The sequence below is a fragment of the Plectrocnemia conspersa genome, unplaced genomic scaffold (assembly GCF_051122295.1).
Source record: "Plectrocnemia conspersa isolate PC_06_02 unplaced genomic scaffold, ASM5112229v1 ptg000004l, whole genome shotgun sequence".
Lineage (NCBI taxonomy): Eukaryota > Metazoa > Arthropoda > Insecta > Trichoptera > Polycentropodidae > Plectrocnemia > Plectrocnemia conspersa.
In genome coordinates this window covers 15,950,384-15,968,490 of record NW_028277168.1, presented here as the reverse complement: position 1 = coordinate 15,968,490, position 18,107 = coordinate 15,950,384, and the positions used below count along the sequence as shown (strand labels likewise).

General features: G+C 27.7%; 1 protein-coding gene across 1 annotated transcript in view; it reads left to right on the top strand.

Moving 5' to 3' along the window:
• The window catches only part of LOC148236035 (1-phosphatidylinositol 4,5-bisphosphate phosphodiesterase epsilon-1-like), an 88,554-nt gene that overhangs the window by 39,149 nt on the left and 31,298 nt on the right, over window positions 1-18,107 (top strand). Inside the window, exons 3-4 of the mRNA XM_088184566.1 lie at window positions 16,501-16,625; window positions 17,925-18,047. Coding sequence (XP_088040692.1) covers window positions 16,501-16,625; window positions 17,925-18,047 — 248 coding nt within the window. The remainder of the gene's footprint in view (window positions 1-16,500; window positions 16,626-17,924; window positions 18,048-18,107) is intronic.

Below are 18,107 nucleotides of genomic sequence, written 5' to 3'. Positions count from 1 at the left end.
TAATATAATACAATATATCATTATTATTATTATTATTATTAATATTAAAACAGCAATAAGTCGCGTATAGCTTCGTAAAATATTTCACACATAAATTCCATTAAATCATCAACATAATCTATATATATTGTATATATATATACATAAATATATATTATGTAATTAGCGTAAGCATATGAAACGCGTATAAACATATCCGTACGTATATACCATAATAAATTCCTGAAATTCCTGAACTACGGTGCGTAAACATCAACCGCGATACTTTGTTTCGAAAATAGATGGCGTTAAACAACGTTAAAATACATTTATATACTATACAGGTGTAGAAATAATTAAAAATAGATACAACAATCAACAACATCTAAATGCTACATATTTGACAACCATAACATACAACATTGTAATTAACACTAGCACTTAAAGTCAGCTTTTATTAAATGTTGAAGCACTAATAAATATATTTATTTTTGAATAATAAAAAATTAGCAAAATTTATTTTGCCGTAAATTAACTAATTAACGCAAAACTTAATTTTAATATACTTATCCCAAAAAATATATAATAACGTAGGCTCACGTTATAAAATAAAAACTGTAGAATTTCTTCAGGAATTTCACAAACTAGATAATGTAACACGAAAAATATTTTATTATTTAAAAGCATAGTTGAGAATCCTGTGGCAAGAGATCAAAAATGTAGCACGCGTACCACACAGTGTGACTCAAAATTATTAGTCAATGTAAATTGTTTTATGTAAAATGTTTTAAATCTTAAGTTTTGATTGCAGAAAAACATCATAAAACAAACTCCCTTTGTTAATTTGCAGTATTTGAGTATAAATAAAATATTCAGCTGAATCTTAAAATTTGGAATTATTAACGTAGCGTCTATTCAATGAAATGTTTATCACAGCGATTATCGGCTGCAAGTTTTAGAGTGTTACAGAGAGCCGCGATCGCGTCCCTTATTCTTACCGTTGTGGTCAATGCGTCAGTGCTTGAGAACGCTCCTCTTGCACGATCCATCTAGCTTCTCAACGAACTTGCCGAACACAATAATGTTTTCGGCAATAACTATGAGGAAATGAAAAAAATCTTAACCATTTTTTATTAACTAAATTACAATTAATATTAAGACAAATTATTATTTTTACCAGCGGTACTAAAAATATTAATTTAAAAAACTATTTATCAAAAAGCTTAAGAATAGTGATTGAATTTTTTATGTAGAAAACATATGGTTGCCTCAACCCATACACTGAAATATCACGATGTAGTCGCTTTTGACCCTCGATTGATTTTCCGGTGTGGAATTTTCGTTATGAAAAATTAATACCCGCCTGTTGTCTATTTTTATTATCTCACATGACCCTCCGTCGTATGCAATATATCTTTATACGCCTTTACCAAAAATAAAAATATATATTATAAAGTAATATTATTACGTGGTATCCGTGTACTTTAAAAGGTCTATGCCTAAATATGAGACGACAAATTTACAACGCAACTTTGTAATTAAATTTCGCTTCCTAATAAACGCTATACGGCGTTGTTATTTATTAACAAACACACAACTCAAATATTGAACGCGGCCCTTGATAGTAAGTAAGTCCGACAGTTTCAGCCTTTTCATCTAATTACGTTGTTAAATTCAACGCAATAATTTTTTCAGTAGCTAATGTAGGAATAAAGTTATGATTTTTGTATTAAATATAAATAGAATTAAACGGGCTTGTACAAAATTGGGTTAATGCTCACGAACAAACTGGATGCTGCGGTTTCGAATAAAATTCCGTTTGTTTGACGTGCAAATAAAATATTACACGAAGTGAATATGAAGCGTTAAATGAGCAGAGAGGAAATTTTATTTCGCTTTAGGTTTATTGTTAGAGCTGACGAAGCCTTTTGTATACTATTCTTAGCAGTTAAATCCAACATTATGATAATAAATAATATTAATTTTCATTGAAAAAATATATATCTTGAGTAGCAAAATCTTATATATAATATTTATTCTTCAAAAGTATTTATTCTTAAATAAATATATAAATACAGCTCGCTGTTTAATTTAAATGAATCAATTGCTTTCATCTACATCGAAAATTCGTAAATAAATTCATAAGGCTATAGCTAAACATATAACCGGATATTATTTTGAAATAAGATTATTTGATTTTTTATACAATATATACATATACATATAGTATATAAATATAGATAAGTTAATTATAATGATTTAAAGATATATACAAAAAGTTCTGATATTTTTAATATAATAACACGTAAAAATTCTATACACTCTTGAAAAAAAGCATTAAAAAATATATTTTGATAAGCATTTGTAAAAATATTTTTACTGTAATAAATTAAAACTAGTTTATATATTTTTTTAATATATTTTTTAAAAAAATATTTCCGTTTGAATAGTTTATGTATAATTTGTTTTGAATTTGAGTTAAATTGATGTTATATTAATTTTTATCATTGACATCATAAACAATAAATGATGTCTGGCTTTATGAAATACAACAATATTAAAACGCCTGATAATCGATTAGAAGGATTTTGAAATATATGTTTTTTATAAAATACAGTTATGGTCATTTCACATTACAATTAAATATTGTACTATATGTATTTAATAATATATATTCATAATGAGTAAACTTTTAGTTATTCTTTACTGCGATATACTGCGATCTTGCTGTTATTATAGATCTGGAGTAACCGAGCCAGATCGTAAATATATTAGGCTTGACGGTTTAGGAAGCAAAATTAAGTGAGCTTCAAAATATCGTAATTTCTTACAAATTTTCAAACGCAGTATAAGCTTCATTGTTTTTAATTTAAATTCGTTAAGAAAGCCCATGATATTTGCAACAAATATGCCATTTAATATTCGATAATAATAGCAAGTGGTATATTTTTCCGTTGATAAAAATTTCAATTGCTCTTATGGATTTAGAAAAATTTACCGCATATTAAACTCTTGTATTGAGAGCAAGTCAGGATCTTTGGCTTCCATTTCTGATAAAGAAGCGCCACGGAACAGACGACGGTAAAGTTCACGAGAGCAAATAAAGTTCACCGCTGACATAACTGGTTTAATAACACGTGATAAATTAAGATGTTTCCCACAAAGTACCTCCTGGTGAATAATGCGATAAATAATCAAAAGCTTCGAGCACCCTTAATTTTCACAAGCCTCATATTTTTTTCGACTAAGCCTTAACCTGTTCCGTTTATATTTTTACCACCATCGGATGTGACTTCAGAATGTACATCGTTAATGTTTTCTCAATTTCATTAAAAATGTTTTCGTTTGTGGTTATTTCATGTAGACTATGCATGAAAGCTCTTTCTTCAGTCAATTCAAACATAACATTTACTCCTCGAATAAAATAATGTAGTGAAATCAGTAACTATATGTTTGCCTTATTATTTTACATAACCATTTAATTATAGAAAACATTTACTATTTCGCAAAAGGGTTATAATTGGACATAGGACACATTGAAAAACTTGGCACCGAGAGTTAAAAAATTTTGGAAACCGTTGAATGAGGCCAAAAATAAAAAGAAAAATAAACTATTAGCTTTGCCATTTAATTGCCTATTGATGTTACTCACAATGTGCTTAACCCTTATAAGCAAACTGATAATTTAACTTTCCTGGTACACATTTATTCAGCTGCATCAATCGAACAAGATCTAATTAATTTATCATCAATATTGGTTTTCAAATTTAAATAAATAAATTATTAGCCTCATCTTGCTTTTTTATTTCCACAAAAAAAGGCGTTGTAATAAAAAATTACATTTGAAGCCTCCCAACTTTTCTGATCGTTGCTTTTCTGTAAGTTTTGAATATCATGTCGAGTGCTTAGTTTGACATATTGAAATAAACAGTGGGCCGTAGTTTACCGATCCCTAATATGAATTATAAAAAGCATATTGTATCAGAGATGCATTATTATTTATAATTATAATTTAAATCAATCATTACCATTGTTCTATGAATATCAGATAAATGATTAACCAAAAGCGAACTAGATTGTTAAGTCATGCTTTCATACTTATACATATTATATATATATATAAATTATGAAATAATTGCGTAATATAAATTAAACGGATTGCTTCAAGATGGCAAATCATAATCCTATTAAATCCTTAACCATTTTAATTAATTTCTTTATCAGCTTAGTGATTTCCGAATAATATAATTTTCATATTATTTTTTAACAATCGCTGTAATTTAAATAAAGTTTAAAAACTAGATGGTTTTTAATATTTAAAGTAATTTCAATTTAAGTACATATTTTTCTATATCGGTGTTGGTGTACATCTAGACTCTAATATATACAAAATTGCATGGTTTATCAATTTCTTTTAAAAAAATCGTATGTAGTAGGTGATTCATTAGACATCCGCAAATATCAATGATGGTTTTAAATTTTTTTATGGTATAAGGTAGAGAATAAAAATATATTTTAAATCAATAAAATATAAGTAAACATTTAAAGTGATTGTTTTGCTTCATTAAAAAATCGTCATTTATTTCGGGATTACATACATTTGACAATGTATGTTTTCTGTATTTACATACCTATATTTTTATATGTATCGTATTAAATATAAATATACAGGAAAACGTATGATTTTTTAATATAAAGTAAACAAATTTACATTTCATCTACTATTCAATAGCTGGAAAAAGCAGCCTCTGTTTTCGCTATTGAACAATCAAATAACAATAATATATTGTAATGCGACTTTTTGCCTACTTATTTCCTCTCTTCCTACGTGTTTCGCAATACACTTATTTTATCAACATTACGACCCAAGGGGTCGTCACTAAAAGACACTATTTTCTTCGACTACAGACAACTTTTTTATTACCTCTCAAAGGAGTTGCATCTGAGATAAAATTTCCTTCAATGAATAAATCGATCCAATATATTATGCATAAGAAAATTTCCAAAAATATATATTTAAAGCGTATAAATTATTATAAGTCATCCGAGCAAATCGTTCGTTGCTTTTCACTCTTTTGTAGCGCTTCCAAATCGAATTTATAACCATAAAAAACGTCCTTCGAATGGGATGAGGTGCAAATTTACTCTTTCACCGTTAAAAATCTTAGTTAAGCCCCCGTGGAGTAGAATTCATCGGCGTTAGCCAAACAGCTTTGGGCCATTTTGGCACTTTGCCCCATACCACCGTGAGTGTTGATACAAATCTTTAAATGGCGGTAATATTCTCCACTCTTTTATTATATATAATATATTTTGAGAATTAAACTAAACGCAAACCATTAATTTTGGAATTCATGCAAACGGTTAGATTAACTACGCGGTTATCGTGGAGTGTAACATTTGCCAACGCATGATAAACAGCAATTAGCTAATATAGGCAAGCCAATTATTTGCCTAATTATTATCAACCGTATGATATATTGCTCATTGTGACTAATGAAAATTGCTTGTCAGATAATAATTTGCTAGCTTTAAATGTTTACTTTTTTAAAATACGAAACCTATAATACATAAAAATATGTTCACAAACGTGACCTAATAAAGTAATGTCGTTATATACAAAAAAATATCGTTTTACTTTTGAAAGACCAAAATACGAAATAAAATTCGCATTAAAGTAAACTTGTTTATTTTTAATTAATACAAGATGAAAAAAATACGATAGGGTTATATTTACATATTATAAATAATGTATATTTTAAGGACTCTCATTTTAAAAATTGTTTGGAATCATTTGGAATCCAGGCTTCCACTGTGATAAATCCCAAGATTTTTAGAGACTCTATATATTATAATATATGTTATATATGAATAACAGATAGCAAGATTTCGATTTGTAATTTCATTTCAAGATGGATATTTTGCTTATTTTGATTTATAAAAAATCATTTAATTTTAGTTTTATTAAATGTATTATAAATATATTTTTAGACTAAAAGTTATATTATATATCTAATATTATATAGTATGTTATAGTAAATGTGTATAAGCAGGAAAGTTAAATTTGTACTAGTTTAATATAATATCAGTAACTCAGCCAGTTAAAATATATTTAAAAATTGACTGACAATTTCACTGCTCAATATCAGCAAAACTGTATTTGTTTACTGATGATCTAAAACGCGTATATCTACATGATCCAATAAAATTGTGACGTCACATGATTTGCCAAAGTATTATTATATTTAAAATTAAATACGCCAACCCCAAGCAAATTAACTTATTGAAAGTACAAAAACATTTTTTAGTTTTAGAACTTCTATTTGGTTTAGTTAATTTGCAAAAGTTAGGTTTGCATTTAAACAGAAAATGGACGTTCCATAACTGATTAATTGAGTTTCATAAACATTTTATAGCAGCATATAATTTCATTAGAAGCTATAAGTTAAATTATATTTTAGTTTACAAAAATATGTATCTACTGTTGAAAATGTGTAATGGTAATAAACATTCACTGTAACATTTTACATTTAACAGTGAATTAATATTTTTACTAGTATAAATATAATTTCATTAATATTTTAAAGGAAATTTTAGCGTCATGTCGCTAGTTTATACTTCTTTTTCCTCTAACGGTGAACTAAAGCTCCATTACTTTGATAGAATGTTTGGATAAAAAATGCATTAGTTTGAATGGACTTCTTTACGAGCAAAGTTCTTGTTTCATCTTGTCATTTTTTTTAACAAAATATAATGCGATAATTAAGACTTGTCAAATTTAATACAAATATTACACAAAATAAATCCAATTTAACGGTCAGTTACTTCTTAATATGCTTAATATCATAACGCATTGTAGATAATTATTCCATGTCTAATTATTATTGTGTAATATTTAAAACAACCCCTTATTTTTTTACTGAAAAATAATTGAATAATAACAAGTACGGTATTACTTAAGCGGTGAATGTATATTATACCACAAAATGTATACATCTGTGACTGACTAAATAAATAAATTACAAAGGTTGATTTAGTATACGAATAGATTAATATATTTAGGCTATTTGGATTTATAATAGTGATTTTATAACAAGCCTTATGCTAAATAACATAACAATAGAATGTCAGGTTTATCACATAAATTACAATATACATACATATTAAATATCAAATTTTCAAAACCAATTCTAAGCATAGAAGTTGTGCAGTGAATATCTACACTAATATTAGATGACCTCTATATTATGCAATTGGACGGCAATACTACGCCAAATTGGTTGATCGATTTGATTCCGAAATGTAAATCCAGATTCGTGAGAAAGATGCTGCAACTGTGACCTATACCACTTAAAATAAATCTATACGATGCTGAAATCTATAATTATAACCAACAAACCTCCACTACATATAGTAAATCATATAACATATACATGTCATCGGGTCAAATTTTAGAGTCGATGGTGCGTGTATAGTAAGCATTTCACTGTGGTTTATTTTAGCAAAGCCCCTAAAAAGTTACAACTATATTTTGTCGCTAGCTTTACGAAATTTGCAGCTTATAAACAAGTTTACAGCTTTCATAAACAGTTTGTATGTATATGTATTTTTCATCGTTTGATATCTACGTGTTCAACGGCATTGTAAAGTTTACTACAATGAAGTTTGAATACAATTTGCTATGTGGAGAACAATTGTGTCAATGTCTTGAAATATCACTTTCGAATTTTAAATCGGATATGTATTGTTAAGAACATCGATTGTGAGAAATACAAGTAACAATTGTTTGAATTAAGCACTGTTTGCGAATTACTTTCGTAATTAATCATTATAAGGACTATAAAAATCGATAGTTCAAATGCATAATATATAATTAGGGCAGATCTACAAACCAATGCTGTGAGTCTGATTGAGAGCATTATAGCAATTGTGTATTTTTAAAAATCTAAATTATTTGTATTTTAAATGCCATAAAAAACTAAATCATCTTTCTATGTAGATTTTGATAGAAATACTATTTATTTCAGAGGGTCATGTAGCAACCTTGTAAAAAAATCCAGGGCTTAAATAGTGCATGAATACAGCTAGAAAAAAAATACTAAAAGTACCTCATCCGTATAGCATAGTACCTTAAAATGTTTGTATGCGGAATTTGTATCGCTTAGGTTATGAGATATTGCTTGCAGTTTCAGTTTGTGACCAAAGTTTCCTCTCTAGTATCAATTCCTCCTAGAAAATTACTGTATCACTGCAGATCATTGTGTCTGATATGTTTTGATCTATTGCTCTGAAAGTGAGACTGACTTTATCAAGAAGAGTATACTACAAGATATCCTTGTAGAGTAACAAACATTCATTACCTATCATACTAAAAGCGCTACTCTGATTGAGTACATGTTGCAAATGCGGCGACTATTTTAAGCTACATGGTGTGCAGCATTCGTATTGCTATTTGTCAGAAAATTAAACCTCACATGTAACAATGCTGCTATTTTACCATAAACGCATTTTTAGACTCATTCTCATATATGGGATAAAGTTGTTTTCATTTAAAGCTTTTATAAAAATACTTTAATAAAGCGTTAGCAATCTAATATTGTTACAAAATGGCGGCTTTTTAACAAAAAACCTATTTCCGTAAAAAGAGTAAAATATTTTTTTTATAGTTTCTAATTTCAAATGTAAGTTATCATATCATAAGTCACTACCTAATTATTGTCGCTGGGTTTTTTCGTTCATGATTTCAGGAAGTAACGATAAAAGATAAATTTTGGCGACAATTGTAGTCCGTTAAAGCTAGCAGCGAACGTTTTTTAGATAACATCTGTTGGCAATTTCGAATGATAATATTTAAATTTATGACCAACTATACTACCAGATGCGTAGGGACTATGGGGGGTTCTTGCATATTTAATTTTTAATTATTTACCCTCTCCAAATATATTTTTTGCATGTAGAATAATATTTTTTAATAAATATTTTTCTACATTGAAGTATCTAGCTTTGTAGTCAAAATTGCGTAGTGAAAAAAAAATTCACTGTGCAACCAACTTATTGACGGCATGTTCCTATTTATTTTAGTACTATATAATTCTATAACATATAACATTCCATTTGGATCCATAATTTCAATGTTTCATTGATTGCACTTTAAATAAAATAATCGTAATTTATGACATTATCATTGTAGCTATTTTAAAACTGAAATATACATAGATATTTTAATTATTGAAAACCGTAAATATTATGTGTACCAATATAGAGTTTCAAGAAGTGAATATTTGAGAATACCGATTCTTTTGACCAATCAGTGAATTATTTCCAGGTGTATATTTATTTGTGTCCTGCTTTCTAAGAAAACTTGAAATGTAATATGCTATATTCTTACTTAATAGATGTAATATATAAATAAGAATATTAAGTAAGCTGATTTTTGAGAATATTTAAAATACTTTTCATGTCCAAATACAGCTTTAAAAGCATAAAAAAAAATTCTTTAGTCAATATTGGGTATCTTAATTATCTGTTTAGATTATGTATATTCTTTGGTTATAAAATAATCTAGATCAATATATTTTTGTTAATTTAATATAACATAAATACATGTTTTATCGTATCATAACTAAAAACTAATTCACTGTGAGCTCTTTAAAAATCCAAAAATTTGATAAATAATAATATTATATTAAAACAACTATAAAAAATCAGTAATACAATGTAAGCCGATTTTTTTTTAAATATCTAAAATAATTTCTTAAGTCAATTTTTTGGTTCCCCATTTTCTGTTTATTATTTTATTAATTATGAATAATAGCGAAAGAGATGTATATATCAAATAGAAAAGTTTTTGAAAAATACGCTGATATTTCCATTTATTTGCTTCTTCTCAAAAATAATTTTTCTACTGTCATTTATAATTGAAAAAAATATATATTTCGACTATAATATAAAAATTGTATTAATGCAAAAAGGTCCCGCGCATATGACTTTTCACCGGCCTCACAATAATCTGGGCCAGCTCTGTATATATTATTATATATAATAGTGCATGTAGTATAGATGTTCACAATTTTTTTTATATGCGTATTGTTTGTAGTTTGTATGAAAGGCAATGCTTTTGCTGTGGAAGATAATGGAACTGGAAAATGCAGTCTGGGTTTGAATGAAAAACATACTGTTGATGCCAGAGAAAAGCTTTTTTGTATTATTTTTTTAATATTTTATGTTAAAATGAAATTAAATATTCAATGTTTGTGATGAACATGTATGAAAGTACGTAAAAAATAATTGGATTAACTTCTATTAACTCGAAAGATAATAAAACTACCCACAATTTGGGTTTCCACATTCCTATCCATTGAATTCTCCAATGACTTAAATAATGGAATCAAAGGGGTGGAATACCAGATAAATAAGAGAGATTCGGTTAAAGTTCTAATTCCACAAGAAACTAAGTTCCATCGATAATTCTTCGAATGTTTGACGAGGGTTCGACGCTTGTGGTGTCTCCGCGACATCGTTATTCTTTTTAAGCCCCCATCTGTCTTAAAAGCTGTCATTATTTTGCATCTCGTCCATTTGAGATGGCTTCTAGATTAAAATCGAAATATAAGCTTGTGGTTCAAGAGTTCAAATAGATATAAAGAAAAACATTATAAAAATAATACGGGTCTAAAAGTACTTTTCTCTCAATTGTCTATATTTTATTTCACTTCGTGTACATAGAAGCGGTACTACGTTTTTCTCATTAATTTATTTTTTTAATAATGTCATCCAATTTATTAAAGATGCTACGATATTAGGTCAAATCGAGGTTACGTGTACCCAGTTAACATCACTCCACCGTGAAATCAGCTTACTCGAAAACATTTCAGAAATAGAAAGTAATGATGTATTAAACGTGACAAGTGACTCCGCCCCACCTTATCGGAATTTTGTCCGTTAATTTTAGCCACAAAATCCTTGTCAACAATTTCTAAAAAAATAACTTTACTTATAGAATTCAATATATTTTTAGAATTATTATTATATATTCATTATATTGAATTTATCGATCGAAATATAATTAGTTTATATATTATTATTTATTTAAATATTAACATTATGCGCTTTATTATTTGAAACAATTTAGATTTAAAGTCTTAAAAAATATTTATTTATCGTTTTTTTTTTATCTTAAGGGTACCTTATAGATGTAGTAATTGTAACAGTATCAGTTACGTAACAGTCTTTAAAGTAAGAATTGCGTATCTCAAGGATATTCGAGTCGATACGTGAGGGTTCGCCTAGAAAATTTAATAAGATAGGTTTTATATTATAGATAAAATTTATTTTACTTTATAATAATTAAATTATGTACTTTACAAGAACTGTAAGCTACGCTTTTTGTGACATGGAGAAAAAGAGACACTACTATAAATTGCGTAACAAACATAAAAAATCGCAACAGTATTTTTTTTATTCAAATGATTAAGTAGCGCATACAATATTATTAGTTAACTACCCTTAATAGTAAACAAACATGCAAGCAAAAATAAGCTTTAGAAACAACTTTATGGGCAATTGTGAATTTTAGTCGTATAACTGATACTCTAGATAGAGATAAGCTTTCATTTTGAAGATAAGCTGCCCCGCAGTTACATGCCGATTATTTATAAACAATTTCCTAGAATTCTGGAAAGCTTGAAACGTTTTGGATTTTAGATAGGGTTTTAATATTTTTCTACTTTATAATACAACTGTTTTTAATGTCGATCGTGGAAATATATTAAATTTATGATAGCTGGATAAACAAAAATATGACATTTTATGTTATATAAACAAATTAAAAATGAGGGCGGGCCTTTTTTTCGATCCTATGAGGGAACCACAGGTGCGGGGATTCCAGCAGCTTGTAATTAACAAATTTGAAGATGTTTACCTTTCAAACTCTCACGCACAAGTTATACGTGTAAATATATTATACACCTTAATGATCCCAAAGATTAACACGCACATTCGCCGACCGAACCTCACATAATTGACAAACACAAAGTGGCAATCAACCGAAGAAGCTTGGTATACAAAGTTTTCATTCCGGTGTCGCAGTTCGAGGAGTTTTAACGAATTGGTTATATGAAAGGGGTGTAATCTGTACGTCGGATCGGCGACGTAATGAGCCAAAGCTTTCGACTGAAAGCGTGCTCGACAAATGCCTGTTGTTTAAGCTTCTATCAAAGCTACGGTTATACAAGACCCGCAATCTTGTCCACGCCCAAGAGGTGAACGGAGTTATGTGTTCGAAGCCAAAGCCTGATTTACGTCTAATTGGACCGGTGCGACGCTTAGCGAATTCAATTAACGTCGAATAGCCGAGTGCGAAAGCTTTAATTTTATTACACGCGAAAGCTCGGATGAAGCTTTTGCGCAAAAACATCGCCTCTGTCGCTTGGGGTTCTATTTTTTAGCGCTCTTTTATTTCGTTTTTATATGCCAACGGTGCAGTGATTAATTGGTTTGCACTCTACAGTCCCTAACGTATTGTAGGATGAAAAATGCAATGTATTTCAATATTTGTGGAAAGGCTTGATGTATGTTCTCCACACAATGTAGTAGTTTATCTATTATAAAAAACATGTTAAACGTATAATACATGTTAGGAATATTCGAAACAGCTTTTTAGATTTGCAGATCAAACTGAAATCGAACTAATTATTATGTTTCAGTTTTGGATATGAATAAAATGCGTTAAAATGATAAATGAATACTCAAAATTAAGCAATATTATATTATACACTAAACAAACTTTTTATGGATTTTTCTTTAGTAGATTTAATCGTCTGTTAACATATACTTGTCTCTAAATATTAGTGGTACTAAGATTAACTCAACTGTAGTAGATCGTAGAGAGGTTATAGATTAAAATTCCAATAAGCATATATGTGTAGTTGTGTACATATAAATATATGTCAGTATTAATAGACTTTCTTAAATAAAATATTACTGAATACTTTAAGAAATTATAGAAATGTTTTATGATTTAAATTTGCTCTTTATACTATAATTATTATACTAATTCTAAAACTAAATTTTTGCTTGTTTGTCATTTGGTCTTATATTATGCACACAAAATATTTGATTTATTAAGATGTGAGGTTTTCTTTACTAAATAAAATATTTTTTTAATGAAATCTTATCTTAAATATTGTATTACACCGTTTTAAAAATTTTCATTTTTAAGATAATCATTAGCTAACCTTTGCTGCCCGTCTCTAGATTATCGATGCAGTAGAGATTAAGCGTAATATTTTGTTATTATATTTTTTACTATTCTATTGCCATGATCCTTAGCTTTTTTTCATATTAATCCTTTTTTATATGAATTATTGTCTTGTCATTAATTTACTTATTTTAGTGAGATTTTTTCACAAAAATCTGAAGACATGATATGCAAAACTTTTGCCTAAATGTATGGCATCGGCTTTAAAACTATTTATATATACAACTCAAGCATATTCTTAACATCTTACAAATCTAAAGTGTTGCAAATGACGTATTTCCGAAAATAATAATTTCTCGAAGGGGAGACATCTCCCAAGACTTTTTGTGATGATATCTTAGAGGTTTATTTATGTCAACGCTGTATGGATTTTTTTCAAGGTACATAATAAATTATTATAGTGACATAAACTTTATGGGTGATAAGAAACTAACAGCTATATACTTTAAGCTCAAGAGGTTTATACCGAAAATTAAATTATAATTGCAGAATTCTCCTTGCTCACATATTATTAGAACACAGATAGAAATTAATAATATATTTAATAAAATAAAATAATATTAATAATAAATAATTAGAAACATTTATATAATTACTTTAGCATATGTGTATATTAGTTTGAAAAAAATAAGAGAGAAAAAAAATTAAACCACAACTAGCAATGATTTTTCAGCAATCAGTTAAATCATAATTTGACAATTTTCACATTGTAGTAAATATATCATTACTATTTTTGAATTTCTCTAAAAGTGTGTAAAGTATGATACATACAAAGATAAATAGTGTTACAAAATAATGTCATTAACTTATTAATAACATTAAACAACATTCTGTCGTTTTTGTCGGATATATTAATTAAGTAAATCTTAGCATTTCTTATGAATAGACGCTATTTGGTTACAAACTTACATTTCTGAACTAATTTACATACTAACGAGTCTATGCTTCTGAGACTCCATTAACAGTCTCTCGAATATGTTATTTGATACTTCGCATAACAGAACCAGTAGATTAAAAATTAATTCAATTACATTTTCAGTTGAATAATATATAATTGTGCAATTTCATTACGAAGGTAATGTTTTTATTAATTATTTTTATAAATAAATTATATCAAATCACATGATCTACAAATAACTTCACAATTTTATTAACTTTATATTGCGTACTGATTGATTGAAAATATATTTAAGAAACATTTCTCTTGTGAAACTCTTTATAAAAACATTCATACGTTTTCTTATTCATTTTTTCTTTCTAAATATACCTTATCGCTCGTTTCAATCTATAACACTCCAATGTATTGGTGAATTTGAATATTTCCATGAGTGTGTTTGAGCTTTTTTTTATTCAAAGCTATGAAACGCGTGTTCAGGATCATAAGTGAAAGCAGTAATTCTGTTAATCAAACATCTATCGTTTTTTTTCTATAAATTTGTTTCAGGCTGTATATTAAACCTTGTGTTGTTTATGCAAATTTTTCATTAGTATGTATATACATTTATAAACATTTATAAATTAAAAAACGCTATTTAGTTTATTCGTTCATGTAAATATTAAAATTTATCTCAAGCTTTCATGCGTAAAAGATTTTCACGGTTGAGTAAATGTGCACTTGTTGGTTTTGTATTCTCTTAAAATTCTTGTAAAATATAAAAAAAATGTTTTGCTTTAAAAATCGTGCAACGAAAATTATTATGCAAATCATGACCTGATTTATAAAGTTAAAATATTAAATATTCCTTATTGTTATACTTTTTACTATCAATAAATTATGATTTATGTCCATTTCTATTAAACATTAATGTGAAACGTGCATTTTTTTGTATTATCTCGCTTTGAAGATTTATGTAAATTACTGATGTTTTTACATTTATTTTTGCCTTGTTTGATTATAAGTTATTCAGTACAACAGCGGAAAAACAACACTCACCTTGTGTATCTATAATAAGTCACTTTATCATTTGAAACATTATATTTTTTAGTATTAAAAATTATTTTTCAAGTGATAATAAAATAAAATAAATAAACCTAGATCTATCAACTCACACCACTGGTTTATTATGTATCTAATATATTTATTAAAAATATATATTTCATTTATGCAAGACTATTTTCTATACATATGCTATATAAAATAAACATAAAAATAAAAATAAGACGAGTATGCTTACAATTGTAGACGTTTATTATAATGCATTTTTTATCTTTGCTTATATTCTTTATTATTAGTGTTAGTATAGAATTTTAAACAATAATTCAAATATGTAAAAATATCATATTATTTTTTCAAAGCAGAGTTTAGTCCAATAAAAATCATCCAATGTTTAGATTTCCCTCATAAATAATAATAAACATTCAGTAAGCAGTCCAGTAAATTTATGACACATAATCGTGTAATCTAAAGGGTTAAGACCAAATAATTGCAACAAGTTACGATATAGCTTAACGATAGTTTTAAAAATACCCTATAACCACTTTCATATAAATAAAACCAATCTGATATAAACCCACATTCTTTGGCGAAAAAATGTCAACGCGTAAAATTGTGTGTAATCGGTTTTCAGACCTCTGTCACAGGAAGGAAATGAAATTATCGGACCGATCGTTACATAAGATAAGGCTATGATTATATTTAGTGATATTCTGTTGAATACAGGCCATGGTGGAACAGCGCTGAAAATATGCTATTAAATGTATTCCAGTGATGCATATTAAAAAGAAAATGCCAATTACTTAGCTTTTGAACATATATGTACATTATATGTATATGTAAAACAATATTTTTGAAGATATACCGCTTAATTTGTTTTGATTCTACCTTTCTCTGTGTAAGGTTAATATGTTTGAGCTGTCAGACAGATAAATGAGCAATTAAATTTATTGCGTTTTACATTAATGTATGTATGTACCTATGAGACATTGGAATTTATAGATTTTGGATTAGTTAATCAGCAGTCACAGTAAACGTAGAAATAATATGACATCCAACTAAAACGTCGCTGTGTCAGTTTGGATACGCGACGTTTTATTGAAGAATTGATATATAAAAGTCATATTAAAATTATATCCTCATTGTGAAAGTGAAACACAAAAGCACATTACATAATGTCTCTTCGACATGCGGAAAATATCTGAGGCGCACAAAACGGATTACTGTGTCAATATATAAAACGACCCTCGTTTCTAGCGACTTATTATCTAAACTGAATTTAATTGTGTTAAAAATAATTTATGGCATAATGTGTCTGTTTTGTCGGCAGGTTTTCTCAAGGATCCTCAGGAGCAGAGTTATTACGAAGACTTGCTGAGTTTGAAGTATCTCCTGGGCTTTCCCGAAGAAATTGCTCTGCGGCTCACCGATCAAGAGTATCAACTTTTCTACCAAGTACGTATCAAACTCGATAAATCTAATCACGTATGAATTAATAAACGCTAAATTTTAACGACATGTGACTATTTACCTTTAAACTTGTAAACATGTATGAAAAATTTGCAACCTTATAGATGAATATTATTTTTATTAAATATATTTATTTTTCAGTATTATATAGAAACGCTTTGGTGTTATTACCAGACTTTTTCATATGTCATTATGGCTGAAGCCGTAATCTTATAAAAGCTGCGTTCAATTGTGCTGGTAGATTACCTAATTCTTATATTAGGATATTCAATTTTTATTAATTTGAGATATCTAAAAAAAAAATTGTGGCGCTTGTACGACATTCACCATGTGTGATTTTTTAAGCTCAAGTGACCATGCCTTGATTACACAGCCCATTTTTTACAGTTGTATATTAATCTCTTCGAAAATCTCCATTAGTATTAAACTGTATTTTACCAAAATATGAATATAAATATTATATAATTTAAACAACTTTTAACCGCAAAATATTTTATCAATATGATTTAAATTTGTCTACTATATATAGCATTACCAATATATAACGTAACAATGTACTTATTATTAAGTAGACAGATAATCTGTCGCTGGTTAAGGTCAAGTACCAACATACAAATGTGTATAAAATAATACCATAACATTGTTGTTGATATAATTTTAAAACTCTGCTTAAAGTGATATTATTATATATATTTTCAAAAGGAGCAATATCAAGGGCAAAGGTTGAAAAAACACGTTTGTAATATTTTATGCTCCTATTCTTTGACCAATGATTACATCCAAAAGACGCTATCTAAAGTAATCTTAAATTTTGCGAAGTATGATTCAGGCAAAGCCTGGACTCAACTTGAGTATTAAATTGACTATAAAATAATAATGTAACACAATAGAAGTTTATTTTAGCTAATTAGCGATATTAAAATCAAATATGTAAAAAAATATTATTGCTAAATATCTAAAAATGTACAAAAATATAACTACACATAAAAAAATTAGTTTTACCAAAAACGATTCGGATTATCACCTTTTAAAATCATTAGAGATTTTTTGAAGAATGGAATTTAAAAATATATCTGTAGATAAAGTGTAAAATATGTTTAAGAATGTGTTTTATTTCGGTTCATCTAATATTTCATCGACATCTATACTAAAAGTTGTAAACTTTTCTCATGACCCAAAAAATACTTATTATTATCAGTTAAGAGTAAAAATATGTTTACTAACTTTCTTCGCTCTTTTACAAAATGCACGAATTTTATATTTATTTATTTATTTATTCATCAGGTGCCCCCAATAGACTTCTTAAGACAGGTCACCGTGGACTTGGGGGGCGAAGGCGCTTTAGGATCGCCGTGCCCCCCTGCACAAAGGAACTCCGTCAGAAATCTAATCAAACGATTCAATGAAGTAAGTAACGATCGTGTATTGTTGAGCTCATTAGGGGTCGCTTCTTAAATAATCCTGTTT